At 42.4% G+C, this 27,871-nt stretch overlaps 1 protein-coding gene across 1 annotated transcript; it reads right to left on the reverse strand.

Annotated features, from left to right (window-relative positions):
* Positions 1–14: 14 nt before the first annotated feature.
* On the reverse strand, positions 15–27,830 carry PPP4R2 (protein phosphatase 4 regulatory subunit 2). The gene is made up of 9 exons (XM_068695001.1): positions 27,546–27,830; positions 26,849–26,930; positions 10,597–10,767; positions 5,631–5,724; positions 4,155–4,192; positions 3,835–3,909; positions 3,283–3,426; positions 2,405–2,673; positions 15–1,820 (listed from the first exon to the last, which is right to left on the reverse strand). Exons 1-9 carry the CDS (start codon positions 27,577–27,579, stop codon positions 1,507–1,509), a joined length of 1,221 nt encoding a protein of 406 aa, XP_068551102.1. The 5' UTR covers positions 27,580–27,830; the 3' UTR covers positions 15–1,506.
* Positions 27,831–27,871: the final 41 nt, after the last annotated feature.

A 27,871-nucleotide genomic window follows, 5' to 3' on the forward strand; every position in this document is an offset into this window, starting at 1 on the left:
AATGTACTCAGGTATTTCATAACATTAATATTTATTGCTTTATATGAATACTGTATTGAAAGCCCAAGCATTCAGTTTACACACAGAAATTATACAATTATATACCGTTTCACAATGGCAGTGAGCACTCATTACAATCTACAAAAATCTACTTTACAGAAATTTAAAAATCCTAAATATCAAAAAGGTACAGTTGAAGAAACAGGTATAAATTTGGCAGCCAGTAATTGTGACTGGGAGGTTGCAGCTTGCATGTCTTTAAATATGGGAACTGGAAAATATCGAAAGTAAAGCAGTAGTTGTGCTTTGAGCTGGTTTGAAAAAAATGTAACACTGGCTGTCAAAGTAGCATGTTCAAAAATATTTAGTTCACTTCCAAAATGTTATACAAATCATGGCGATTTCTATGCACCTCTACACCTTTTAGTTTTTTAGCTCAGGTACATAACTACTGTCATATATTAATTCTTCCAATACAGTGATGTGATCATACCAATGCCATCTGCATACCTTAGAATAATTCTGAGACTTCTCTGTAATATTCACAATGCTTTGAGAAGCACTCAAGAAGGCAAGTACCTGTTAATTGCTTCCGAGATACTTTCTTACCATACTCTCAAACATTTCTTCTACAAAAAGTTTAAGCTAATGTTTTGATTACAACGTTCTCAACATAAAGCACATTTTCTCATAAATAAATGAAATCCTTTCACTCAGGCACCTCAGAAGTATACAAAAGTGTTGTAATCTGAACAGTTCTCTTGGAATGTGTTTACTCTGGTGTTTTCAACAACGTTCGTATTTCCAGGGTTTCATATGGGCCAGATTTCATTTGCCTTTTTTCTTCCCCAGAGGCAAAACAAAGTGCCTTGAGAGGTGAACTTAGTCTTTTCCTATAGAAAAAGTATTTGCTGTATTTATCTTTTATAGAAACAGAAAAATATAACATTTCCCCCTTAGAACAGTGAGGGTACACGTACGTGTGCATGCGTGCATATGTGTGTGTGAAATGTAACACATTTTAAACACACAACGTAAGGTTTCATAGTGTGTATTCAAATAAAAATCTGGAAACCAGCATGAAACCCCATAGTTCACATGTTAAATGTTGAAACTGTAACCAAAATATGAAGTAACTGCTATAGCTGTCAGAAAAAGACAAGACAAAAAGCTTTCTTGCTTACATACAACTAGGTGTGGTAATTTCCAAAAAAGTTGTCAAAATTATAATTACCTTCCAGTTTAAAAACTTTTATTCTAAATAAAAAAAACTATACACAAACCACTGATTTGACCAAACGAAAGTTCAGCGGTAAGCAGGACCTGAAGGAGCTGGTATTCACAGTTCTTATCATGTACAACTCTTTCAAGGTTCAATCCATGGAGAAGTTTATTTTACAACCTGCTTCTTTTTGTAAAACTAAAGGTCCACTTTATTACATAAAATTATTTATACAGTGTAAAACCAGAGCCTTATGGAAAATACTGCATCTAAGTGTATTTAAATTAGTCTTGCTCCATAGGTTCATCTGCAACTTCTGTGGCTTCCTCACTGTTTTCCATAGGGGTCTCTGATGAATTTTCTGGAGTTTCACTAGCATACGACCCTAACTCTTCAGTTTCACTGCAGTCAGCTCCACTACTGCCAGATCCACTACTTTCACTGTTGTCTGAATGTGAATCCTTCTCTGATCGAGACTGATCGGACTCCTCCATTTGATTGCTCTCCTCAGAGGTCTCTTCATTCACAGTTGAGGATTCAGTGTCTTTTTCTTGATCTTTTCTGTCTGGACCAGAGTTTCTGGGAGACATGAAGGACTCTAGAAACAGTGAAAGGACAGTATTACTAGGGCAGTTTTTTATCCTGAAAATTTTAATCCTGCTACTTTCTATTCGTGGCTATGCTGAGCAAAGTTTCTATAACACAAAGACAAGAGAAAGTGACAATCCCAGCTTTTATTAAAAAATTAAAATATCAGCCAGCCTCATCAGGATAGCCACTCTGTACTAACATACCATAAAATAAAGTCATATTTTGGATTAAATAGGTAGCTTCACTTAATAAAACTTCCATGGAAAAAGACAGTTTAAAAAACAATAAATACATTCTTGCTTCCACACATTTCCTCATTTGTCCTCAGAATTAGTCTTCTGGAAATGCTGAAAACATTACTGCTTCAAGTATACATCGGTCGTCATCTAAAGGAACATGTTACAAATACAGGATCCATAAAAATAAATATTAGAAGAAATCTTGGGAGAACATGTTAAAAAAAAAAAACAACATAAAGCAGAATCCAGAACAAGAGACAATCAACAATCCCAACAGTACTGGCTTCCTGCAAAGAAAATCCAACCTTCTTGGAAAATGCACCAAACAAATATAACAAGAAATGTGAAATACCTTCCTCCTCTTCCTCTGTACAGTGCTGTCTGGCACAAGTAGCATCTTTTTCTTTATCCTGAGATGTAGAGGATGTTTCTGTCTCTTCCCCCATGCCTAAAGAAACTTCACTGGAAGCAGTTTGATTAGGTGCATCTCTGGCTTCCCCTTCCTTGTCAAATTTAAGTCTTTTTACCTCATGCTCTTCTGCTTCTGCAGGATCATCTTCAGAGTGCTTATTTTTTACAGGACTGCTCTGAGCACCTTCTGATTCAGATGCTGGTGATTCACTACAAACAACAAAAGCAGCTGTAGGGTGTTTGGTTTTCTTTTTTTTTTGTTGTTGCTTTTGAAAAAACATTCTGTAGCTTGTTACACTTCTTTTTTAAAGCAGCTATTTCAAATTAAACACTTTACAAGAAAACGGTAAAACTTGCTTCTTTCATTACATGACAAAACCTCAAAATCATCACTCCAGCTTCACCTGATTGTTGATGAAAACAGCAATCACACTGCTCTGGAGGGTCTAAATTACACGCCGCTCCTACTGTCAGCATTAATGGCAAGCATTTATGAAATGTCGTGTCTGGTTTGACTTCATCATCCTGGCACAAATATGGTAACTGTCGATTTCTGAACTCTATTATTCACTCCACAGTTTTACTATATATGCCATACACTTACAAGCTGTGTTACTACAACTTTGAAAACTTGAGCTACTATTTACCTAGACAGCCCAAACAGCAGTAAGCACACAACAGAATCCTCCTGCAGACATTCTTCTGTTATGGCTTAATTATGCATACCTTGGAAGGCCATTCCCTTTTAAAATGCTTTTCAAATGCAGGTGAAAAAACATGAGAATAATAAAAACTTGGAATGCATTGCTCCTCACAAACCTGTGTTTCTTATCGTCCGTTTGCTGCAAGCTTGATTCTTTATGTTCCGTGCTGTCTGGCAAACCGTTTGTTGTCATAGGAGATGACAAAGAAACCTTCGGTCGGTTTACTGGCCTGGGAGTTCCAGGACCATTTACATTAGATCTTCAAAAAAAATAATAACAAAGTTCATAACCACAACAATAGTAATAAACCCCATCCTTTTAATAAAGGAATTTGTTCCCAACAAAGAGCAGCTACAATCTAGTTCTTAAAAGAATGGGGTGGGGGAGTGTAACTTCCTATTTTGTAATAAATAAAATCCCTTGCCTCCAATGGAATCAGTATCACCAAAGCTTTAAAGAAAATTCTACACAAGGGTACAAAAAACATTAAAAATGAACATGACGTATCCCCATGACTCCTCTCCCTCACTCGTATTCCATATCATATTCCATTTTTGAGGCTATCTATTCGGGATCAGAATAGGCAAAGATAAGGGATCTGAGCCAGCTATTTCCATAACAACCTTGTTTTTATCCTGAAAAAAGTAACTCCTGAAGCTAAACTTACCTGTCAGAGTAGCCTGGTGAATTTCCTGGGAACATTACACCATTCATCCGGTTTAAACTATTTGAGTTATTTTTCCTATTAAATAAAGTAAGAATCAGAATGTTAGGAATAAAGGAATGTTTCCAAACTCCTACACGTAACACTTGCAGATCACTACCACTACTGTTGGCTTAACTACTGATACTGAAAACTGAACTCCGCACGTTGCACTTCGGGATTCAACTACTGTGAGGAAGCGAAATACAATCCATGTGCAGACACACATCCTCCTGGCTACTAATGCAATCCTGAAGTTCCAAGAAACTGAAGATTATACTTACTCTGAAGATGGATATACACAGCTGACAACCATGACATTCTGTAATACACAAAAATACACATTTTAAGAGTTCAGAAACAGAAACTTCTGTACCTGACAACAGTCCAAAACTTAAAGGGTTACAGGATATTGGTCGTATCTGCTGAAGTAGCTTTCAGATAATTTTTCTTTAGAGATATCAACATGTTAAAAACATAAAAACCATCTTGGCTCCCCTTTAACAAGATCAGACCACAATTACATTAAAAGCCAGTATTTTTGTAAGTGGGTCAAAACAAGACAACCACAATAACCCCCAGGCCCAAGTGTTTGTAACTTCTAACTGGTATATACTTGGAAATCAGAACAAAATGTCCTCAAATGCTGAAAAACTCCTGAACTGGTGAAGAAATGTTCTATTTGTACATATGAGTCCTATACTGAAAAGCACACAAGCATTATTAGCTATTTTTGGCACAGCCATATTTCATCTGCTAAATTATTTTGGCCTCTGCATAAAAAAAACAGGCAGAAATAATGATTAATTCAACGTGTTTTGCTTAGCCCGCTCTTCCTCTTGAATGGCACTGCAAACAAAATCCGTTTTAATATCTAGAAACCTCACTTTAAAAGGAGTCAAGTTTCTCTTTTTTTTTTTTTTTTTTTTTAAATCAATGCTTAGTCAAATTATAAATGCAACCTTTTCTGCAGGACTGCTTAAATTAACCCAGACTAACTTTAATGAAGGATCTCCATAAAATTTGAAGTATTGTTTCACAGCTCTCACTCTGGCTGATTTTTGCTTTGTGAAATCCCTGTTTCATCCTTTATTGCTGACTTCCTTTGCCAAACTTGCAAGAATTTATCTGACTGTATGCCCTGTAACAGTGAAAGCAGCTCCATTTAAAAGTTAAACTTTTTTTTTTTTTTGACTGAATAGTTTAAGTAGGAATCTCAAGCTCATTTTGTTATCAAGAAAATCCTATGTGGAACTGCATTTTAACATAGACCACTAACTGCCACTTGTATGCTTTTATGAAGATACATTCCTCTATACAAGAGGATTTCAATACTGACACAAAAGACACTGGGTGGAGGTTTCCTCTCTTCCTGATCTCACCCGAACCCGAAAGTGGAAGCAAGCATCAAACCAAAAAATTCAGATTGTTTCAGCTGATTATTTGCTTGGTTTTAGTTAGGACCCAGTATTAAAATGATATTATACCCTCCAGAAACTACAGCTTGAGTACTGCACAGTAATTAGGAAACATCAGTTACATTCCTGAAATTTATTTTCAAGTTTAAATAAGTTCTTTCAAACTGCTCTTACAACATTAAAAATAAAGGCAGAAACTCACATGATTAAGAGTAGCTATTAGCTATTACATGACTGTGAACCTTAAGGAAACCAACAGACTTTTGGTAGTAATTCCAAAGTTATTTAAATAGTTATTTAAATGGTGACTGTTGAGCTGCACGTTGTCAGCAAAATACGTACCTTTTCCACACCTCTTAGAAATTTGTCTGTTCCTGTGTAATTCCTTCTAGGATCTGTCAGCAACTCACAGAGTCGCTGAATAGTGAAGGGGATGCTGCAATGAAATAGATTTATAACAATTTAATTTGTTTTTTTATGAGTATGACTGCTAGGAAGCAAAAACTTTACTGCTTGCCTCCCGTTATTGAGAGGACAGAAAGAAAATAGTACAGAAATTTGTTGTTATTAGCAATATAGGGTAGTAACTCAAAGCCTCATTTCCCTGATTTCACACAGTGAGATAAGGCGCTGTCTTCTATGCTCACCATGACAACTCTTAAGTAGCATCCTAAAGGCATCATCCCACAACTCAATCCACTAAAACGATGAAAGGGAAAGTGGTATTTAAATTCAGAAACCAGATCATCAACAGTAAAGTAGTTTAAGACTGCATTTATTAGGTAACTCAAATAGAACAAAAATGGGAAGTGATTCAAAATAAATTTGAGTCATACACGCTAGATCTAAAAAAAAAAAATCTCAACTTGTAGTTTATTTCATGTTTTAGAAAATACATTTACAGAAAAAGCATTAAATGGTGGAATTACTAATGTTAGCTGTTACATACACTGTATTTTACCACAACTGGACAGAATATTTATCTATCATGGAACACCTCCATAAAATCATTATTAAACTTCAAGTAAGTTACACAGATCCATAGCATCACATTCACGCTGTTTTCTGACAAATTTGCACTCAGTTTCCTCCTACTTAAATGAGAAACTGACCTTTTAAGCAATATTTACATATGTCAATCAGTTACCTGAGATGTCATACACTTTCACTGAAAATTCACATACAATGTCACAATTTAACAGATTTCTATGACTTCTGACAAAATAATTAAATACTTCAGTAAAATAATGAACATTTATATATTTTTACAATTTACTATGTGAAATCAAAGCCATTAACATTTCAAAGATTATTTGATACAACGATACTTAAGCACGAGTTCTTGATTGAGAATATGACTGATACACCAAATCCAGAGCATTACCAATACACGTTTGCATACACATACAGCACTACACTGTGGTTGTTTGTTTCTTTAATTCAACTTTTATTATTTTCTAAGGAACTCGGTACACAGCATCTTTAGGCTGTTTCATTAGCTAACACAACGCCTCAAGCTTATCCCATTAGCTAAAAAGCCACGTTTTAAAGATGCACAAATCCACCATTGGGTCAGCAAAGACGTCAGCACAGCTGCGATTCCTCGCACTACATGACAGTTCACTTCAACAGAAGCAGCGAGCAGAAATAGAGTGACCAAGCATCAACAACCTGATCATGTTTTCCAGAACTGGGTATTATGTCACTGAGGAAGCTACAACCCTCAGCTTGAAAGCGGTACGGGTATATGCTACTGTGCAATCACCCTCAGCCCTAGCTCAAACGCTGCTACCAGAAAAAAACCCAGACTGCATCCCACATTTACCCTGCCAATGCCTTGCCTTGCTCTCAGCCCCAATTACACCACACCAGCTTATCTGTACCTGACTTCTAGGAACAGGAAGATGGTCAGGACTGATTTCCATCAGTCAGCTGTGGTGAGTTAGAATACAGCTGACAAAGCATTAAATACGTTCAATACTTGCAAAAAGCAATGCTAAAAGCAGGCCATTTCTAAAGTATTTGTTTTGACACGATTGCTTAAAAGCAAGTAAAACAAATGGCAGAAATGTAATATTTTGGCACACAAGCAAAATACACCTCAACTCCCTATTTGACCCTAAATTGTTTCTTTCCCAACCCCAAAGTTTGATAAGAACAAGCTAGGAACAAAGGTTCTTTCATTCAGTTTATTACATGGAAGCTCTTGGGCTTGCCAATGCTCCTCTCATTCTTAATTTCACTACAGCTGCCTTACTATTCATCAAACATTGCTGCTCTTTAGCAGTGTTTGGTGAGCTAGCAATCCTTCTGACACCCAACTTCTTCACAACGCTCAGCTTCTGTGAGGCTGAATGCTCAGCTTCTTTTAACCAAATTCCCACCTCTGTGACTCAGTCACACACACAAATTTACCTCATCTGTTAACGCAGGCACAGCACTACTTGTAGCTATTGTTTCTAACTGATGGCGACTGTGTTTTGGGTTTAAGAGTCCCAAATTCAAGTGTTTTTGTAAAGTTGTAGCAGACTAAGTTGTCTGTGCAAAATCAAATTATTTCAGATAAAAAATAATATACAGAATTTTAAATTATTTTTCATCAACCAAACACATGAAATATTCTGAAGAATCATTCCCAGGCTAATTCCTATTTAGCTGCATCTAACTGGGCACTTGGAGTACAGACAAAGACAAAGTAGTTTTGCACATCAACATAGTTCTGGTTTCTTGGGAAATACTCAAGAAAATGCATAGCCTGAAGTCACACCCCTATTTTACTCAGTTATAAAACGTTCAAATGAAAGGTAAAACCAGTTCATTTTCCTCCAGAATTTTCCATAGTAAACTGAACTTTGTTTACCGAGCAGTAGATGGCACCAAGTGTCACGGTATCACCTCTGCATATCATTTGTTCAACATTTGTATATGCTTTAGTTTGCAAAACCCAACCAAAGTTAACTTCACCTCTAGTTAATTATAAAGTCTTTCATATAAATCTATAAATTAAAAAAAGTTTAACAATATGATTTTAAAATAAAAATAACCAAAATTGGTGCAAATACGTATGTAAACACCAATGTGAAAGCTTGTGGGCAATGTGAGAGCTGATCTTCTCAAACGCTTTAGAAAATGCCTGGTGCAGGGCAATGTGTGAGCGTCAGCCCTTACCTGCCTTCCTAAGGTAACCACCTAAAATTCCCCATGAAGACATTCGTAACTGCACTTCCTAGCCAGATTGTTCAGAATGAATTTCAAACCACAAATTCTTCATACAGACAGCAGTCAAGAAGTAACAGGGAGGCACGGACCCCCTAAGTTTAAAATGCTAAACTCAGCTGTTATAACTAAAAGTTCCTGCTCAAAATGAAGGACAATTAGTGGACATAGCACAGATTTTAAACGTGGTACTGAGGAAACATAGCAAGCAAAATGTACCTGCCAGAACACAAAGCACGTAACTGAGACCTTGAATAATGATTATTAATGCATCTCTTTTTTTCCTTTTTTTTTTTTTTTTGGTGCTATGAAGACTCCTCTGCCATCTGAGATCTCGGGTACCTTACCTTGGAACTTTCTGCTTTAGGAGCAAGAGATAAAGAAAAGAGCACGTCTTTCAAGGACCTGCTACTCCAAAGCAATTCTAAAGTCTGGCTCCAGAAGCACATTACACAAAGTACGGTAAGACACGGTAATGTTAAAATAGGAAGAATTTCCTCTCTTCCTTCATCTAGAGACACCCTCAGGACACACCTTCACTTGATTCAACTTTCACATCCATATCCTCCTGTAGGAACTGTGGTATTTACTAATGGACTATTCTACAACCCCAGACTCTGGAACATCCTGATTTATGACTTTCTTAAAGGCAGCTGATGTACACAGCTTGCTTCCTCAAAGCCCAGGTGGTTAGCTGAAAGAACGAGGAAGTGGCACACTTTTCAAGCACCAGCTGAGAACAGCACAGCCACAGAGCAAGCTGCACGCTTGGGTCACCCAGAGGTTTGTTTAGTGCTCTTCTGAAAAACGGCAGATAACAGCAGCCCATTCATGAGCTGTCTCAACGTGAGAACATTACAGATTTTTGGGGCAGTGAAGCATTAACAAAAAGCTGGGGGAGGTAGGAGAGAGACAGACTGGCATAAAGGACAGGTTTATTTTTAAATTCCTCCAGTGAAGCAGCCTGATATAAATATTGGGCAGCAGAGAACACACTCAATTTTACATTCTTTGGATTGTCTTATATAAGAGCAACCTGAAACAACTTATTTTTTTTTTTTTTTTTAAAGGGAACCAGGTCTGACTTATAAAAGACGCTTACATTGTAAGTACATAACATTGCATGGAACAATGACAGTAAAAATTATTCAGCTAACATCAAAATAACACACTAAGGATGTTTCAGCAGTACCTCCAGAACTGAAATAAGGAAGCAACAGGGAGGTAAGCCTTACGGTATGACCATTTACTGACAAGCTGAGAAAAAGACAGAATAAGTCTCTCATAAACAAATATCGAGACTCGAACAGAATGGCTCAGCTTATGGTAAGTACATAATGCAGTTTAGAAACAAGAAAAATAACTACGCAGGCTATTAAAGCAATACAGCAAATAAAAAAGACACCCTTGACAAAAAACAAATCAGGAGCTTTATTTAAAATGAAACAAAACTTCCAGGATTACAAAACCAACAAAGGGTACACACTCAAGACACAGTCAGCAACAGATCAAATATCACACATCTCTCGACAAGCATCTCCTGAACTATAAATCTGAGTCTGGTAGAATTTAACACTTCAAAACCAGGTTCACTTCACCTCCTTGTCATACCGTGTCTACCACAGCTTTAGTTGTTCCAAGCCTACTGAACTGGCACAGTTATTAAGAACTGGACACCTAAAGAGTTCTTCCAGCTAGATATTTTAAAATGCATTGAAAGAAACCTGACTTTAATAGCTCTTGGACCTGTTACGTGCAGGTAACGCTATCCTGCTTCATTGAGGGTATTAATACAAACCTACCTATGTGCTGAAAAACTGAAATGACTGACATGTCACAAGACATCAGTATTTACATTCAAATATTATAAATTATTCTAATATAGATAATATATTAAGAGAAATTATATATCTAATATAGATACATATTAAGAGAAAGTTCTGAAACTGCTGCAATATATTTCCAAGGTAAAAATTCCTTTCCACTCATCAATTTAAGGAAGTAGAATAAATGGTCACCAAGCAGAACACAAAGGGTAAAAATTAAGGAAGTATTTTTCTTATCCTGATTTTAGGCAACAAATGTTACATACCCATTAAATCCAGTGACAATTTTCAGGATTCGTTCTTTCATCTCTTCGAAGGGAATATACTCCACGTTTGGGTTGGGAGGCCCTCTTGGCTCAGGAGCTGAAGTTCTGAAATCATCCATTACTTTCTCCAGTTTGAAAATAAAATAACCTTTAAATTGAGACCACTGAACCCTGCATAGGACACAAGAAATAAGAGGTATACAAGTCAGCCCTAAAACCACAGGAAAACGGTGTAATTTCACAATTGTAAAAACAAAATTCAGGCTGGTATGGCAATCCTGAGATAAATGTGGCAACTGAGGAAGTATTATTTTTCTCCCTGAATTTAAAGCACGATAACTATTTAAATAATTACAGTAAAACAATCTTATACAAGTTAATTGCCATTAACAAGGTAACAAGGATGAGCCAGTTCCTTCACAAACCATTACAATTCCAACCTAAAGTTGCACAGGGTACGTGCACGTCACATTACCAGAGAGCATACACACAGCCTGAAGTTGACACTCAGCTTACAGAAGAAAAAAAAAATTTCAAGTCTGGAAACCACCCAGCATTGTCTGCCTTCTGTTATAAACCTTTCTGGTTTGGGCCTTTTGTAAGCAACTGTTGGGTATCCACGCACCTTCAAAGCATTTCATGGGACCTCTTGTTCTCAGACAGGCAAATATATTTTGTATCACAGCTAGAATATCAACCACCTTCTGCCTTACAACTTCCAGTTTTGCCATTTATAGAATTCTATACAATGACATTTGCAAGAAAATAGGTTTCCTGAGCAGCACAGTACGGATATCTGAGTGCCCTTCCGCACCGAGCAGCCCGCAGCAGCCCCAGAAGTGACTCCGGGCTTCCTACCGCTGACGCACGTCTGAGCGGCGCAGGGAGCAACGTGCAAGCAGCTCGTTTCCTTCAGTCACTACCAATTGCACTCCGTCCATGCTGACGCAGCGCAGGAGCTCTCGCAGCTACCGGATGACATTTATCCACGTGTGATCTGAAACCGACAGGCTCCGACCACACGGGCACTGTCACATCTCTGCGAATCCAGCAAACAACAGTGCCCTGTGACCTCCACCTGAATTTTCCACTTGCTCATGAGATGAAAACAGGAAAATTTAGCTCAGATTTACCTAGAGATAGGAAGACAAAGCCTTGGTCTTTCATTAGAAGTAATAAATTGGCAAGAACGTGTGAGGAAAATCTGGAGAGGAAAGGCAAACCTTCCTTCTCCTTCCAGGAAATCATTAAGCACTCTGCTGCAGAGGGGAACGCAGGACTTGGTGAATGACTATAAAACCAGAAAGCAAAATAGAAGGAAGTAAGGTCCCAAAAGGGAATGTCCAGGACAGATTAACCAGAACCACTGGTTCTCATGGGCTTATTGCTCCAATTAGCATCATACAGGAAAATACAAAATGCAGTAACATTTCGAACGTACAGTATTAGACACGACTCCTGCAAAGCTGAAATGAAAAAGCTCTCCAGCTCCACAGTGCTAGCACTGTGAGACCAAAGCTTTCCCAACAAATCACACAGTTAGTACCTAAGCACATCACAAAGCACAGGCAGAACAAAGCCGTCAATAACCTCATGCCAAGGAAGGATTACTTCCTACCGAGCACCCCAACAGCTGTACTTGCCTCATGAAAAGGGATTCCACTACTCTGCTAAGGCTTCTGATGAGCCTGTTCAGGTATTTTTTCAGTTTCAACTTAAGCTGTACTTTATTTTTATTTATTTCTTGCTGAATAGTAACACCTCTTTTCATAGATGATTAACCCATCAGCATCGTGTTGCTGAAATAACCCAACACTAAACAGCAAATATGCTTAAAATGGGAATCTACTGCCTGCAGGCAGCATCCACCACCTCCTCTTCCCAGTGCTGAAGCTCTATGAAAACAAAGCAACCTTTTACCCCTGTACAGAAGTCTAGAAAAACGTTATTTTTTTCTAAATTCAAGTATTTAATTAGTATTTCTATTACACAGAAAGGCTACGAACCCGCTGCTGCAATACGCTGTGATCTAAACGTTGCAATACTGACCTAAAAAGCATCTTTCGTCCTGTATTTCAGACCAAATGAATGATAAACGCCTGCTGATGAGGTGACGAGGCCCAGCTTACAGCCAGGAGCAGCAGGTTAGGGATCAGCTCACCCTGAGCTGTTGCTGGAAGCAGGGCAACCTCAGCAGAAGCTCCGGGCAGACTGGCAGCAGCCATGTACTCGGCTACCTCATCATGATTTTTTTTCAACGCTGCCGTGGCTGCCCTGCTGGCAGCAGGAGAGCCAACTGGTTAAATCCAGTGGCACAAACCACAGCTGCCTCTGTGATCACAAGGCAAGAGCAATGTAACCCACTGCTCCACAGGCCCAGAGCTCCCTTTGCTTCTGGAGCATCGCCTCCTGAGCTCAGGGTTGCCCCTTGGACATTCAGGGAACCCCAGGATGGTCCCATGAGCACTGAAACAAGCTCCCACCAAAAATCATCTTGATGCACTTTCAATCTATGCAACTGGTTTCCAACAAACGTTTTCCCAAAAACGTTTTTGTAAATTCCAGGAGAAATCTGCCCACTCAGCAGAAGTGCCATCTACACCCCAAATAACAGAGCTCCAGAGACTTCAACTGCACAGGCAGCATTCAGTCCTGCAGGGCAGCACAGTGCATCCCTAGCAGGCAGGACGATGGTTCCTGAGGGATGCAGTGCAGGCCATTTGTTTCACTTAGACCCTGCTCTTCTATTATTATCCTAGGATAAGGAATGTCCAGAACTCAGTTCCCCTCTTTCTTACCTCATCCAGCCTAACATCATGTCTGCCAGGCCACTAGGAAGGAGTTAAAATAATGAACTTCCTTTCGACAAAAGCATCATCTCTGCAGGGAGAGTAGATTTTTTTTTCCCTACTATCTATTTACTTCAGTGAAAGTGATTGAAAATGAGCGTCAGAGGAGAGAAGTTAGCTTTCCTGTCTCACCAGTCTCTGAAACTGACAAGTAGGAGTTGGTGTCCATGCTCCTGACCTCCTGAAACTCACCTGCAGCTCATGTATGGGGAAAAACAATCGGTTCCTGAATGCTGGGTAGAAGTCTGATACCTTAGACAACACAACAGCGAAGATTACAAATGGCTCATCCCAGTGCTTTGCAAAGCAATCTGTAGCTACACCTCTGGATATTTTAAGTTATCAGCACACACTGAAAGATCAGGCACTCGACCAGACAACGGTAACGAGAAGAGATAAGAAAGAGGGAATATCGGTTTTCAAGGAAAAAAGGACATATATTCCCTGTTTCACGTGCTCCCTGAGCATAACTCTGGCACTAGTGCACAAGATCTCTATTCTAGCTGCTTTGTTAAAATGGGAGACACTAAAAAATGAGCAAAGTTTGCTAAATACCTTCTATAGTTAATGGCCAAATGGAACTGAAAAACTTCCACAGAGCTTTATGTACAACCTCGGTAAGTTTTATACACTGGAAAATAACTGGCAAACAATTTAAGCTCTGTCAGGAAAGCAAAGTGAAGGAATTCCATGGCAGAAATACGATTCATGCATTCTTCTGAGCAGACTTGTTTATAAAAACTTGTTCTTCCCACTCAGCATTGTACAGAAACGGCCTCTGCTAAACGCACACCCAGGCTTCTAAACCATGGTTTTCCTGTCCACTAACCTGTGATTTTGTGCTAGCAACGTTTCCGAGAGCTTTTACAGCAATTTGCAAATATAAAAATCCCCGTGAGCACTGAAGGATCTGTGGAAACACCTTCAGGAGGAATACTTCAAAAAACAAGATTATCCTAAGATGCTTTGGTACAGTGTATTCTCATTGTAGAGAAGGAACAACTTTTAACTTACATACACCTTATGTACATCTAAAGCATCCTTCACTACAAGATCTGGGTCATCTCGTGTGATTATATCTGTACAAAGACAGCTCCCCTAGGCTAATGAGCCTGCAACTTCACAGGTACTCCACATCACTGCAAACTGGCATTTCTGCTCAAAGGAAGCATCCTCTCCTCCTGCTCCCCTCCCACCAGCTCCTGCACCAGCCTTCCCTCACATCAGCCGAAAGGTTTTGCTCTGACATAGAGAAAATTAGAGGGGAAAAAAGGAAAGTGATTTTATTAAACAAAACAGGCAGCCAGGAAAGAAGCCACCAGAAGCAAGAATGAGGCTGAAAGGAAGCAATCCCAGCCTGCTTCCAGAACTGCAGCTTGTACAGTACCTGTATCGCAGCAGGGCCACGCATCTCAAACCCTCCCAGGTGGGGTGCAAACGCTGATATTATACACTCAAAAATTTTAAATTAAAAAAAAATAGCGTAATAGTCAGGTCACAGATGAAAGCATAGAAATTAACCCAGTGCAACAGTTCAGTTTGTCCTTGCAAATCCCTTAAATACAAGATGCTCTGTCCTAGGTTTGCTGGTAATTACACTGCGAGGTACTACCAGATGTTTCACACCGCAATATTGTACCGTTACCGAGCCCCTGACCTTGCAGTTTACATTAGAAAGATAACAGAGAAATGTGGATGGAAAAGACTTCTGTGTTTGAAGATACTCAGCTGTGTTTCACAGAAATTAAACAGGAAAGTAGGCAGCAACTGATGCACCAGGCAATAACATGAAAAACAGAAGCAAGATTTGAGAATATTTACGTGTGGCTCGAGAGGAAGCATGAGAAAAGACTAAAAATCAGTGGGGGAGACAAAAAGAGACAGAAGAAATAAAATATTATTTAAAAAATCCACCCCTCACACCCCTGCAAACACACCCAGCCCCCCGATGGGGACAAATTATGTAAAGATAAGAAGTTTAAGTCCTATAAAGAACGACACAAAGGAGAACAAGCCAACCCGACAGAGCAGCAGGACAATAACATACTTGTTCACTGCAAGTTGATGAGGCAGCAGATGTCCATTGCACTGAGAAGAAAGAATTACAAAAAGATGTAACTTGCAGCACCCGAGCTTAAACAAGGGAGAACAGAACCCCAAACAGCATTTCTCTCATAAAAGCTATTTCACACCTGGCCTTAAACTACGTAATTATCTGCTGGAAGTAATCCATTACCACAGAGCAACACAAGTTTGCCAAGCAACATCACCCAGCTTTAGAAATCCACCAGACCTATTTGATAAACAGCACAAGGGACAGAGGTGACCTCAGACAGAAAGCAGCTCGAGTAATCCGATGCTGGGCCTTGATTTAAAGGAATTACTAGCACGAAGTTCCTTGCAAGATAAGATTGCTTCTCTGCTAACACGATTTGTGCAGAACTCATCCTTCCAAACATGCACAGCAAAAACACAATTGCATTTTACACAGAAATAATCTAATCCCATCACTCCCACTCTCTGGGAACGGGGAAAAGAAAGCAGTTAAAATGCAAAAAGACTTCCCCCAACTCCCTTTTGTCCCATGTACTTAAAATATTTGTGCTGATCAGCCTGAGAAAGCAGCCTTCCCCCGTACTGCCCTGCTTACAGTCAGACAGGAGAACCACCTGTCAGAAGCTTGCAGTATTCAGATAGGTTTTGGAGGTGGGAGAACGAGCTGCTATTTGCTTCCTACTGCTGGACAAGTTTTGTCATCGATTCTGCTGCCCTTTGGGACAGGCACTTCGGGAGACGTGAAATTTCAGCAAGAGCAGGAAAACTGAAACGTTCAGCGGAGTTGTTCAGGCACGATTTGACAAATACTAAAAAGCAAGTAGCAAGGAAATCTGAGGCTGCTGGGGAAACTCAAATGGAGAGGCTAAAGTCCGGCAGTGCAGAAGCTGACACTAACACACACACACGGACAGGGAGCAGACCAAGCCAAGGAGGGCAGCTGCACCTGCACTGCCCCTGCCTCTTCCAGGCACACAGAGCTCTTCCTGCTGCTTTCAGAAAAAAATACATAAAAACTCAGGGGATCCCCACCAGTGCTACATGCCTTGGATATCACATGTAGATTGGAGTGAAAGCTTCCAGAATTGCCTAAGAAAACTACAGAAATTTAATTATGTCCCTCGTCTGCACCTCCTTTAAAGCATCAGATGGAATATTAAGCTAGTACACATGGCTTACACACTTTCTCTAAGCTCTACAGGATTTTAAGTTACAAATTTCCATAAGACCCATGGAAGGTAAGTCAGGACAACACCTAAAATTAACTAGACGAGCAGAAGGAAGAACTCAGTATTGCCTGAAATAGGGCTACCCCCTGGCATGAAGGTGCTGCAATTATTGCATAAACCTTTCTGGAATTGCTTCACAGATTATAGGTGTAATTAATAACACCATTACATTGCAGGGATGTTAAGCTTCTGGAGACTTAACTACGTACTTAAAACATTAAGAATCCCAGGAGTCCCGGTGGGATGGCTGTCCTCAGATTTCACAGTGCTGAAGTTCATTACAAATTCACTTGGTTTAAATTTTAAGAGGATGCCAGATGTTTTGGAGAGATGCTACGTACCAGCACGTACATAACATGCACAGGAAAACCAAAGCAGATCCACTACTGATTCTGTTAACTGAACAGGCCATAAAGGCCATCACAACCTAGTACCAGGCAGAAGCGAGGAGTACTTCCTTCTCCATCCTTCTTCTATGGTGGGCATCCTAAATATGCTGTATTTAGGATGCACTCAAACCCCTCTTATTCAGCTCAACTGATTTCAGCATGAAGTCCCCAAGACACAGAATGAAAGAACCGTCGGGCAATCTCAGAGGACTTCTCTTAAATTCTAACAAGAGACATATCTCTCATATTAGCTTCCCCCAATTATTGTTGATTTAGATTACATTCCCACTGAGATTTGCTAGTAGGAAACAGGTGTTTTTTGAAGTGAAATAACTTGCCAACTTCAATAATTTTCTTCTCTTTTATGCTTTGCTCCAGAGCTCATAGAAGATGAAGACACCCTGCAGAACACAATAATCTTCCCATGCTGTCAGAAGTAAAATTAAATTCTCACCCAAGACAAGTTAATTCCTTTCCTATTCTGCTCTAGGAAACTATTTGAAAAGCCAAAAAGCACAGAAAATGAAGTGCTCCCAGCAATCACGTACCCAGTTTAAACCCCTGTGCCAGCAGCAAACTTCATGGTGTGCTCTCCCACAGCCTTGAGGACACGTGCACCAAAACAGAAACACCGTGAGCAGAAGGAACAGGGCAGTTCCCAAAGTGCTGGGTTATTTTTCGGTGTTCCTGAATGAGTGGTAGGCTTTAAACTGTAGGTGATAGGGCACTGTGAATGTACTGGAACATGCTGCTTTGCTGCACACTGCTGTTAGGAAAACGCTGGCAAACACTCTTCATGGGGGAGTGTCCAGCCAGCATCCCCACCTCCTAACTCTTGTAAAATTAAAACGCTCTCACGTTATCTTCAGTAGGGTTTGACCTCATTTTACCTTTCATTTTAAAGGGAAAAAAAATACTGAAGAGCTCAAAAGAGGGAAAACTGCGATTTCCCACAAGCACAAAAGGTATTGTTCCATCTCCATTCACTCATTGTTGGCAGCCTAAATACAGCCCTTGCCTTCTTTCTTGGTGAGCCTGACAAGCTCCCTCCAGAACCACAGAAAGGGGAATACATTAGAGGTGCACCTACCCTGGTGGTGAGCGCTCACCTCTCTACTACTTACAAATTACTACTGTTATTGCCAGGAACAACAAAGACTAAAACTTAGCTATGGAAACAGACAGCTGACGAAGGCATTAAAGTGCTATCCGTAATCATCAAGGGACTAATTCTGATCTCTGCTGATAAATATTCAACTGACTCCAACAGAATACAGCTGTTGTGCACAACAGAAAGCCTGAACTGCCTCTGAACGTCTCGGGAAAGTGTATTTCGTAATACAGTTATCTAAAGACAAACAAACCCAACTACCTTTTTTTTTATTATTATTATTTTAAAGGCAAAAACTGACCACAGAACAAGAGGACAAAAATTCGATTGATTCTTCTTCATTTAGGAAACAAATCCCTTAGAGCAGAATCGAAAGCAATGCGCACACAGTAACTGCAAGCCTCCAAAACTTCCACAAGCCACAGGCAGTGGCTTATCTATGAAGATAAAAGTAAAATGAGATGATATTTTCATTACATTTCCCTCTTTCACTTGAAAATTTAAGTATTCTTTGGCTGATAGGAATAAACTGATATATTTGCTAAAACATTCCACTTACGGGCTTCTGCACTGTGTAAATTCTTTCCTTGCTTTGATTTCTCCTTCGTGTAATTTCAGTTATGCACATATTCACATAAAATTTATTATAAATCTCAAGTTTTATTACAAGTAGAACGATTACCTCAGATATCGATGTTCCTATGAAGTACTCACCAACTACACAGTGCTGCAAGTCTTACGCACCCAGACTTTTGGATGAGCATCAAAAACCAGCAAAGTCCTGCCATCTAAGCAGCACTAAGTGTATATTAACATATTTATGACTTAGCTACTTTCTTTTTCAAGCCTTGGACTCCGTTATCACTACAACAGACTACCCCATGAATAACTGTTTCAAAAAGGCACGATTTCAGTGACCTCATTTTTGAATTTTCGTTGTTCTTCTTTAACCTAGCACAGAGGTTTGCAGTTGGGGTGTGCCCGACTTCTCCCTCTCCCAAGTGCCAGTCCCTCGCAGCCCAAGGATGCCAATATTCAGCTGCTTTCCACAAATAACCACAGCTGGATGTGAGCAGCACTGGCTGAGCAGAGCAGCAACAGCAGTCAGGCTTTGTCCGTGTGTCAAAACACCTCCCGAGAACCAGTTACACAGTGCCCAGACCTGCCTTTAACACGACTGGACATTCTGTTTAAATTTAGACAACCGTAATGATATCAATGCTAACAATTCCTTGCATTGTTCCTAGCTTTTCCTCATTTCTATTTCAAATAAACTTTCACTGAAGATTAATGTTCCCTAAGGCACGTTTCAGAAGTGATGCTGTGCATTGTATCACCAAGATTCTGCAGGAATCCCGTACCATACTTCAGAGTGCATCCCATACAACAGATACTCTGCAGGAAAATGATCCATCAGGCAAGGGCACAACACACTGACAGGAGTGCAGAGCTGATGCAGGGAGTACAGGAACATAAAAGAGATTGCACTTTCTCAATAAACTTGTTCAGCAGAAGGCCAGGAATCAAATTTAAGCAAACTATTATGCAACAACCAAAGTGTACTTTAAAATCTTCCTGAATTTGCACCTAAAATTACTATCTCTACAGAAGCTGCCTCCTAAGTAAAATCATTCTGAGTAATGTAATTTTAATGTTTGGATAATCACATATGTATCACCCCTTCCACAAACAAACTAAATTCTGCATATCTAGTAATACAGGGCACTGAAATCCTTCCAGGTTTCACAAGTTTGCATAGAATGAGCAAATAAAAAATTCTATAACTCACCCAGTAAGTGTAACTTGCAAATGACCGGCGTGTAGAGATCCACAGGTTACTGCTCACAAGAGCAGCAGATCCCACTGAGATAATACTGTCAAAATTGGACTGTATTGAGCAATAAGGCTCGGAAAACAGATAAAGGAAAAGTTGCCCTGCACAACTGCTTTTGGAGCTGAACCTACTTTGCACTGAGGCGCAGTGCTGGTCAGTTCGTGCTTCATCCCACAAAAACACAAACCTCACTCAGGCCTGGAAGTAGCGTAAGTCAATTGTGCTTCTGGTGCTAATTCCTTCCAAAACCAAGAACAGAAGACACCCAAATGACTTCTACACAAGGCACTTTAGCTCCCACACCAAGCCTAGGCTGAGACAGTGTACACCATCTCCCTCTGACCCAGTAAACAGCCAGCAGGTGTTTCTGCACCACCACAGTGCTGCTTTACCACTTCCAAGCATAAAGCCTCATCGGGTACAGCCATCTTACCAGGGTGCTGCTCTACTCCTCCTGAAACCTCGTAGCTGTCTTCAGGCAGCATTAGTTCTGAACCTGTGAGACCTGCCCGGCACATCAGCTTTGCAGAAAAGCAGCATCAGCCTCATTTAGGCACAAACCAGATAAACCACCACACCACTGAGCCGCCCAGACTGCTCTGCACCCTCCCTCCTGCAGGCTCCAGCACCTTGCTCCCTCCCCACAGTGGGTGCCATCAGGAAGGAACCTTCCCAAAACCTGCAGGCAGGAGGAGCGAGGCTCATCAGTTACAGGACCAAACCAGAAATAAACATCCCTGCTTCTGCAAAGTGTAATATAGAGTAGGACAATACCCAGTGGTCTGGGGATGTGCTTACATTAAATAACAACGAGCAAAGCCACCACAAAACAGTCGAGTTGAGGCTCACTGGAAAACAGAGATAAAAAAGGCACTGCAGATGTGATGAAATAGCACTAAGAGGTAAAGGTACGAACTAAGAGAGGAGTAAGGAGTGCAGGACAGAGCTTGAGTAGAAAGACAACAGAAAATAATTAAAGGTGATGGTCAGAAGCACATGCAACTGTGCTAAGTGGTGCAGAATAACGGCGGGGTGGCTTTCTGCTCCAAGCAGCAGTGAACTGCCTGCACAAAGCCTGCTGCTAAGAACACGACGATGGATGCACCAAGGAAAATCTGCTTGCACATAGTTGTATTTGCAGTTACAACAGCCCAGCCACTGCAGAAAGTCAGCATGATCTGGATCTAGCCTTTCATTTCTCCTTTCGTGTCTAGTTCATTGAGACTGAATTTGTTAGGGTCAGTTCATCATGCAAACCTGACACTGGGAGCCTGACCTCTGCACTACAAACCCCACTCCCAACAGGTAAGGGGTGGCAGCATTTAAAATAAAACAGAACAGTGCACAGTCCCTGAAGGAGCGAGGGATTTCATCTACCTAGCAAGGATTTCTCTGAAGCACCCCGACTGCACATCCGATACACCCATGATGGTGTAACACAGGTTTGGTTCAGCTCCCTGTCTCTCATCATTTAGGAAGATGATCAGCAGGCTTTTCAACCACGTTTCCAGCCCGTTGGGGGCACGAGCGGATTCCGAGGCAGAAAATGCACTACGAGTGGAGTGGGACTTGATGGGGAATAATAGCAGGAAGCAACACGAGGAAGTTTACTCACACCTCTCGCCTCACTGATGACCGTGGAAATGGAAAAGGCCTACGCTAACAAAGGCACACAGGCTCCCCTCAGAGCATACTACCTTGTTTATTACAGCAGGAAACTGAGAATTGCTTTAGGTCATTTTTAAAAGTTTGTAAGGAATTATATTCCCCTGCTAGTTTTAAAGATTTCTAGATAATGATTTACTTCCAAATCAGAACATGATTTCCAAGCTACTAAAAAAAAAATCTATCATTCACACATTAAGCAACAAAACTGAGAGTCAAATAAAGCCCAACGTTCTTCACAGAAAAATCAGACTTCAGCATGTTAAATAAGCTAAAAGAAACATGGCTATAAATGTTTACGTATTTGTAACAAATTACTGCACAAAAGGTCAGAACACATCCCTAAAACACTAATGCTGAGCATTTATTAGGAATTTATTCCTGTGTGCATTCACTGCTACCATCTCCACTCGCACCTCTTCAGCAGATGAGCAACTATTTCACCACCGTAACAAAATAAAAGCTGGAGGGACCCGAGTCAAAGAACTGCACTCGGAAGGAACCGTCAGAAAATACACCCCGCTACGCAGGGTACATGAAATTGAATCAAAAGGCTGCAAAGGCCCCGTGATGTTACGTTGGAGAGAACTGACTGTGACGGAACGACTCAGCAGAGAGCTGCTTCACAGGACCTCAGCGAAACACAGAGCGTCGTCTCTCGCAGCACCTCAGCACCTTACCAGCTCCAGGCTGGGCAGGCAGCCGGCCCCCAGAGCAGCGGTCAGGGAGGTCTGAATCTCAAATCCTGCCTCTAGAACGGAGCAAGGCTGTGCCACATCAGGGCACCTGAAATGAAACCTGAGTAACCCGGTCTGACTTTGGAGTTGGCTCCCCTGGGTCAGACTGGCTGCCCTGCAGGAGCCCTGTCCAACTCTGTTAGCCCACGGCCACACTGCAGGTGCTCCTCTTTGCTCCATAGCTTCCCCCAAGACACTGCAGAACCATAGTTACATTGACCCTCCAGGGAACCAGCGAGGTGACAACTTGTGTCCTCAGCCTTAGAGGAGGTACGGATTGGTATTTCACATCTTCTAGGAAAGCTCGGAGGAAATAATTTGTCTATACAAAGGAATGTGCAGTCAGTGTGTTTGGATGGCTTTAATCTGCATCCAGGGCATGAGCTGGTGTAACTACCTTACGCCCTGGCCAGGCCAAGTATTCTCTGCTTAAGCAGAGAACTGTTAGCTCATCACTTCTGCATATACACTGTCCTCCAAGTTTTGGTACCTTACTACTCATTTCTGCACTCTGCTGTCAGTAAGGACCTGTATTACACCTTGCATTCCACGAAGACGTTAAAGCTGTGCTTTGTAAGCTGCCTGCCCTAGGGCAGGAACAGGGGAAACTCGGAAAGAATTGACAAATGATTTTTTGATCTCATTTGTTTTCTACATTTTTAACTTTAGAAACAAAGGAAAGTTCCAGTACGAAACAAATTTGATTCTCTTCATGAAGGAAGAAAATAAATGTTTTTTAGCTCCTGAAGGGGCAGAGTGATTTTACATCCAAGATAACTTCCTAAAAGGTAAGAGAACATTTTGGAGACAAGACATTGGTCAGTGATTCTCATTTCTATTTTTGTCATAATTCTTCATAAAAACTGTACTTCACTTTTGTATTCTGCTTCTAGTATTGCAGTGTTGTGAATTTTAAAGCTGTTTATACCTTAGAAATAATAGATAAAAAGATAAAAAGTAATTTTTATGCAAAAAATAAAAGCACAAAAACATATCCTGTTTTTAAAGAAGTCTTTCAGATACAGGGAGATATTAAGAGTAACAAATTTCATCTCTTCCCCTTATTCGGTTTTGCAAGTCATGCTGATCCTTTATAATCTATAGAAAAACATGTTGTAATGATCCTCCCCTGACTCTCCTTGGTCTCGCCAAGGAAAACCCATGCTAATGTCTCAGTAAAGTCAAGTCAATTAAGGAATATGTAACTCCTTCAAAAAAAATCCTAAAACTCAACACAGGATTAAAAAGGTTTGAGCCGTATACCTTACATTTCACCTGAGGCTCAAGTCTTACCACATTAACTGTGAAGAAACCAAACTTTCAAAGTAGTCAAGCAACCAACTACTGCAAAGCAGTCAAGCAATCCATTTTTTGCTTCTGTTCAGATATAACAAAAGGAAGTTTGGACTGGCTTTTGTAAATGCTGCTCATAATCTCGCAAACAATGAGGTGAATGGTTAACTATGCACACGAAGATAGTCTGAGACTTCAAACGGATGAATCTAACACAGGTGGTTGTATGATCGCACTTTTACTGCAAGGTACTGATAAAACATCCAAGCTTACGCTGGTGACCAAATTTAGCAACATTTTTATTCCAAATCTTCAGTGTAAATAGAAAAGGCGTTATTGGTAAGGATATTCCAGAGAGCCTTATCACGGCTGCGCTGCTGGCTCACACGGCTCTCACCCTTTGTCCCTCCCCTGCACCGCCTCGGCAGCTGCGGTGTTGCCATACCAGCCAACATGGGCACGACGAGCTGGGGCTGGGAACTGACCCCTGCTACAAGCCCTACTGCCAAGAAGAAAGTTACAACTGCGAGCACTTCCCTGCTCTGGGTTACCACGCAGCTACATAAACAGTTGAACAAGCACAAGCGCGGCAGTGACACAAGGGCTGTATTCGCCGAGACTGCTGCCAAGAGAAACAAGGGTAAAATTACAGCCTAACCTGAACCTGCATGTACCTGTTCTTAACTCCCGGAGGTGAATAAGCACCTTGAAACAAACAGGGGCAGGGAGGCACCCGTGGCCTTACAGCAGTCAGACTGGGCTTCCAGTCTGTCGAACAAGTTCAGTATGCCGTGATCGCGCTGCGGGGAGAACCTTAAAAATCATGTTTGTTTACTTTGTTAGCATCCTTTCAGACTAAGTTTATCAATTATTTTACAAGGTGTGCTGCAACTACATCAGGAAAAGGTATGGGGAGTGAGAACGCTGTGTTTTGACCCAGGATGGAGCCCACAGAATGCAACCAGCAGCCGGCAGAGCAAGTTACAGAGCAGAGCAAACCTCCCCGAGCACTACGTGACGCCTCCAGAAACAATAACTCAAAGCAAAAATACTTCATGTTTCACTTGTCCTTATTTGCCTTGGTCCTCACTTGTGTGGGTACTTTTTGTTTGTTACTCTAGGAACAGGCTGTGGCTGAATAAGACCCATTGTTTTTCAGTAAGTCTGCAAACTGTGCAATTACCCAACTTAATCACTATTTTTTTTTCCAAACTGAGCTCTGAAATCCATAAAAATCCTAACTAACATTACTACAAATCATGTTCTTAGACTTCATCTTCCCAGACAATCCATTTCTTACTGTTTTGGATTTCTATTAAATAAAATTATTTTTGCATAACATGAAATAAAGACTATTCAGCTCACTTTGAATTGACACATCTGGTAGCTCTGTGTTCAGGAACACTTACAACACTTCTATTACAGTGCTCAAGAGGTACTAGCTTAAAAATACAGCAGGCTGTGATAAATGTGTATTACCAGCCACCAGTCTTTACACAAATGTCCACGATGAGATTTTAATTTTTACTAATTTCCTCCTGATACTTTGACGCACAACACGCTATTGCAAACAGAAGCATATTATCCGAAGAAATAGAATTTAACAGGTAATGGGAAGCAAATCAAATGTACTGGAACAGCATTTCCATGTCTGTCTCCAGATTACACTGAACGCTGCTGCTGCTCATGTCTGACGCTTTTTAAAAACAATTTAATGGAACTGAAAGGTTTGAGAATGCTGCAAAAATGGTACAGACAAAAAAAAAAAAAAAAAGGAAAAAAATCTAAAGAAAATAGTGAAAACATAAAAGACCAGGGCCTGTGTGGAGCTCCGGCTAACTCCTGTTGAGGTTTAAGCCACAGCTTGTAATAATCAAACAATAATTTTTAAGAAAATCTAGATTTTCCCAACAGAAATAAAATGAAGTTTAAATAAACTCCAAGTTCCACCCAGGGAGGAATGTTGTAAAGGACACGCTCTTTTACAGCCACTTTTTAAAACTGCTTTGGAATATGCGTATTGGTGGCAGAAACAAGAAAAAAAAAAAAAACAGCCTGAAAAACGTTTCCGATCAGGATAAAGGCTCCGTGGCTGACAGGGACCCGAGGAGGCAGCGGGGCGGGCGCACAGGGCGCAGGCCCCACGGCACCAGGCCCAGCGCCAGGGCCTGAGCCTCTGCTCCCAGAGCAAAGTGCAGCTCAGGGCTCGGTGCTCGCCCAGAACCAGCAACAGAACCAACGCTGGCACCTGGAGGGGCTGCAGGAGGCACAGCACAGCCCCACGGCAGGGGCAGCCAGCGCAGGGCCCTGTCCCTGTCCCTTGTCCCCTGTCCCCGTCCCCAGGCCGCGGGGGCAGAGGCAGGCCGGGTGCCACATAGTGAGCACAGGCACGCCGCAGCCGGCGGGGCCCGCCCGCTTCCTGCCAAATAGTGAGCCGCAGGAAGTGGGCCGGGGCGGCCCGGGGCGAGCACGGCGCGGGGGGGGGGGCAAAGCAGGGGGAGGGGAAGGGAAGGGGAAAGGGAAAAAGAGGGGAAAAGGAGGGGAAAGGGAAGGCCCCGCAAAAGGTCACGGCAGGCTGGAAGGCGAACAAGCGCCAGCACTGAGCGGGGAGTGAGTTTTGTGCCCCCCCAGCTGAAAACAGCTCCTGATTTCCCCTCCTGGCGGCTCCCCCCTTGGCCCAAGGGGCTGAGGCTGCGTGTTTGTCACACGGAGCTGCGAGGGAAGCGCGGAGCCACGCCGTGCTGCTGGCTGCTGCACACAGCAGAGCCGACAGGCAGCAGCTCACTGCCCACCCGAAGCCCCCCGCCCGTCACACAAACACAGCGAGCAGCAGCTGCGCCGTGTGGGGCAGGAGCAGTAAAACCCGAGGTACCCCCAGCACGGCCTGCACACAAATCCCCTCTCTGGGGTCAAGCCACCTACCAGCACACGAAACTAACCCGGCCAAAGTTAGTGTGAGAGCCAAGGCGAGCTTGTTTAGCTCAAAAATCACGCTGCAGACACAAAAAGGAGAATCCAGGTAGCACCTTGCTCACTTAAAAGGCAGGAATCCTACAAGGTACAGCTGAGGATCGCCCAAAAGTCACTTACATGGTCTCTCCAGTCTTAGCAACATGACAAAGAAACTGATCCAGTATTGGACACACTTCCTTCTTCCCTCTCTTCTCAAAGTCTGTTGGCGTGGGGATGACAGAAGAAGAATGGAGAAAGAAAATAGGACAGAACAAAAAAAAAAAATCAGTTAAAACCCACAGTAACTGCTTTAACAACCAGCCCAACTCCCACAGCCTGAGCCGCGCTCGGGCGTTCTCCTCAGGAGAAGCTGCGCGCAGCCGAGCAGCAGAAGTTGGTCGCCAACTTCTCTGGAGCGGCCCCCGGCGAGCACCGAGGGCCCGGGGGCTTGGGGGGCTGCCGGCTGAGGGGCTGGGGGTGCCGAGGGGCTGGGCACAGGGCCGGGGGGCGCAGGGCACGGCCCCAGGCAGGGGCAACCCCGGGCCTGCTAGGGGGGACCCGCAGGGGGCCCCCTGCCGCCTCTCGCCTCTTGCACAGCCCGGGGGGCTTCGTGGGGGTTTCATGGGGGGCTCCAGGGCAGGATCTCGGCCCCCCCTTCCCCACAGGCCGCCCCCGGACCCCAGTCTCGTCTCCCCCCTCAGGAGCAGCCCCCGGCCCTCACCCCGGGGAAGGGGAGAAGGGGCAGGGGCTCCCCAGATCTCCCCCTCCAGGGCTCAGCCGCTGCCTCCCGTCCCCGTGCGGACCCCGCTCCCCCCGCCACAAGCCCCGGCGGCACCTTTGAGAGCCTCCTGCAGCCTCTCGACATCCATGATCCGCGCTGGGCTTCTCCCCGGCCGCGCTCGGCGCCGCTGCCCTCCGGCGGCCCCGCCGCACCCCGCGCAGGAGCCGGGTCTCTCACAGGCTCTTCCCCACGCTTTTACACACACAAACACCCCCACACAGAGCCGCCCTTACACACCCGCACACACACACACACACACACACACAAACACACAACCCGGGCTCAGCAAGCCTCCAACATGGCGCCCGGGCCGTCCCCGTGCGCGGCCCCGCCAGCCAGCCCGCCCTCCTCCTCCTCCTCCTCCTCCTGCCGCCACCAGG

The sequence above is a fragment of the Anas acuta genome, chromosome 11 (genome assembly GCF_963932015.1).
Source record: "Anas acuta chromosome 11, bAnaAcu1.1, whole genome shotgun sequence".
Lineage (NCBI taxonomy): Eukaryota > Metazoa > Chordata > Aves > Anseriformes > Anatidae > Anas > Anas acuta.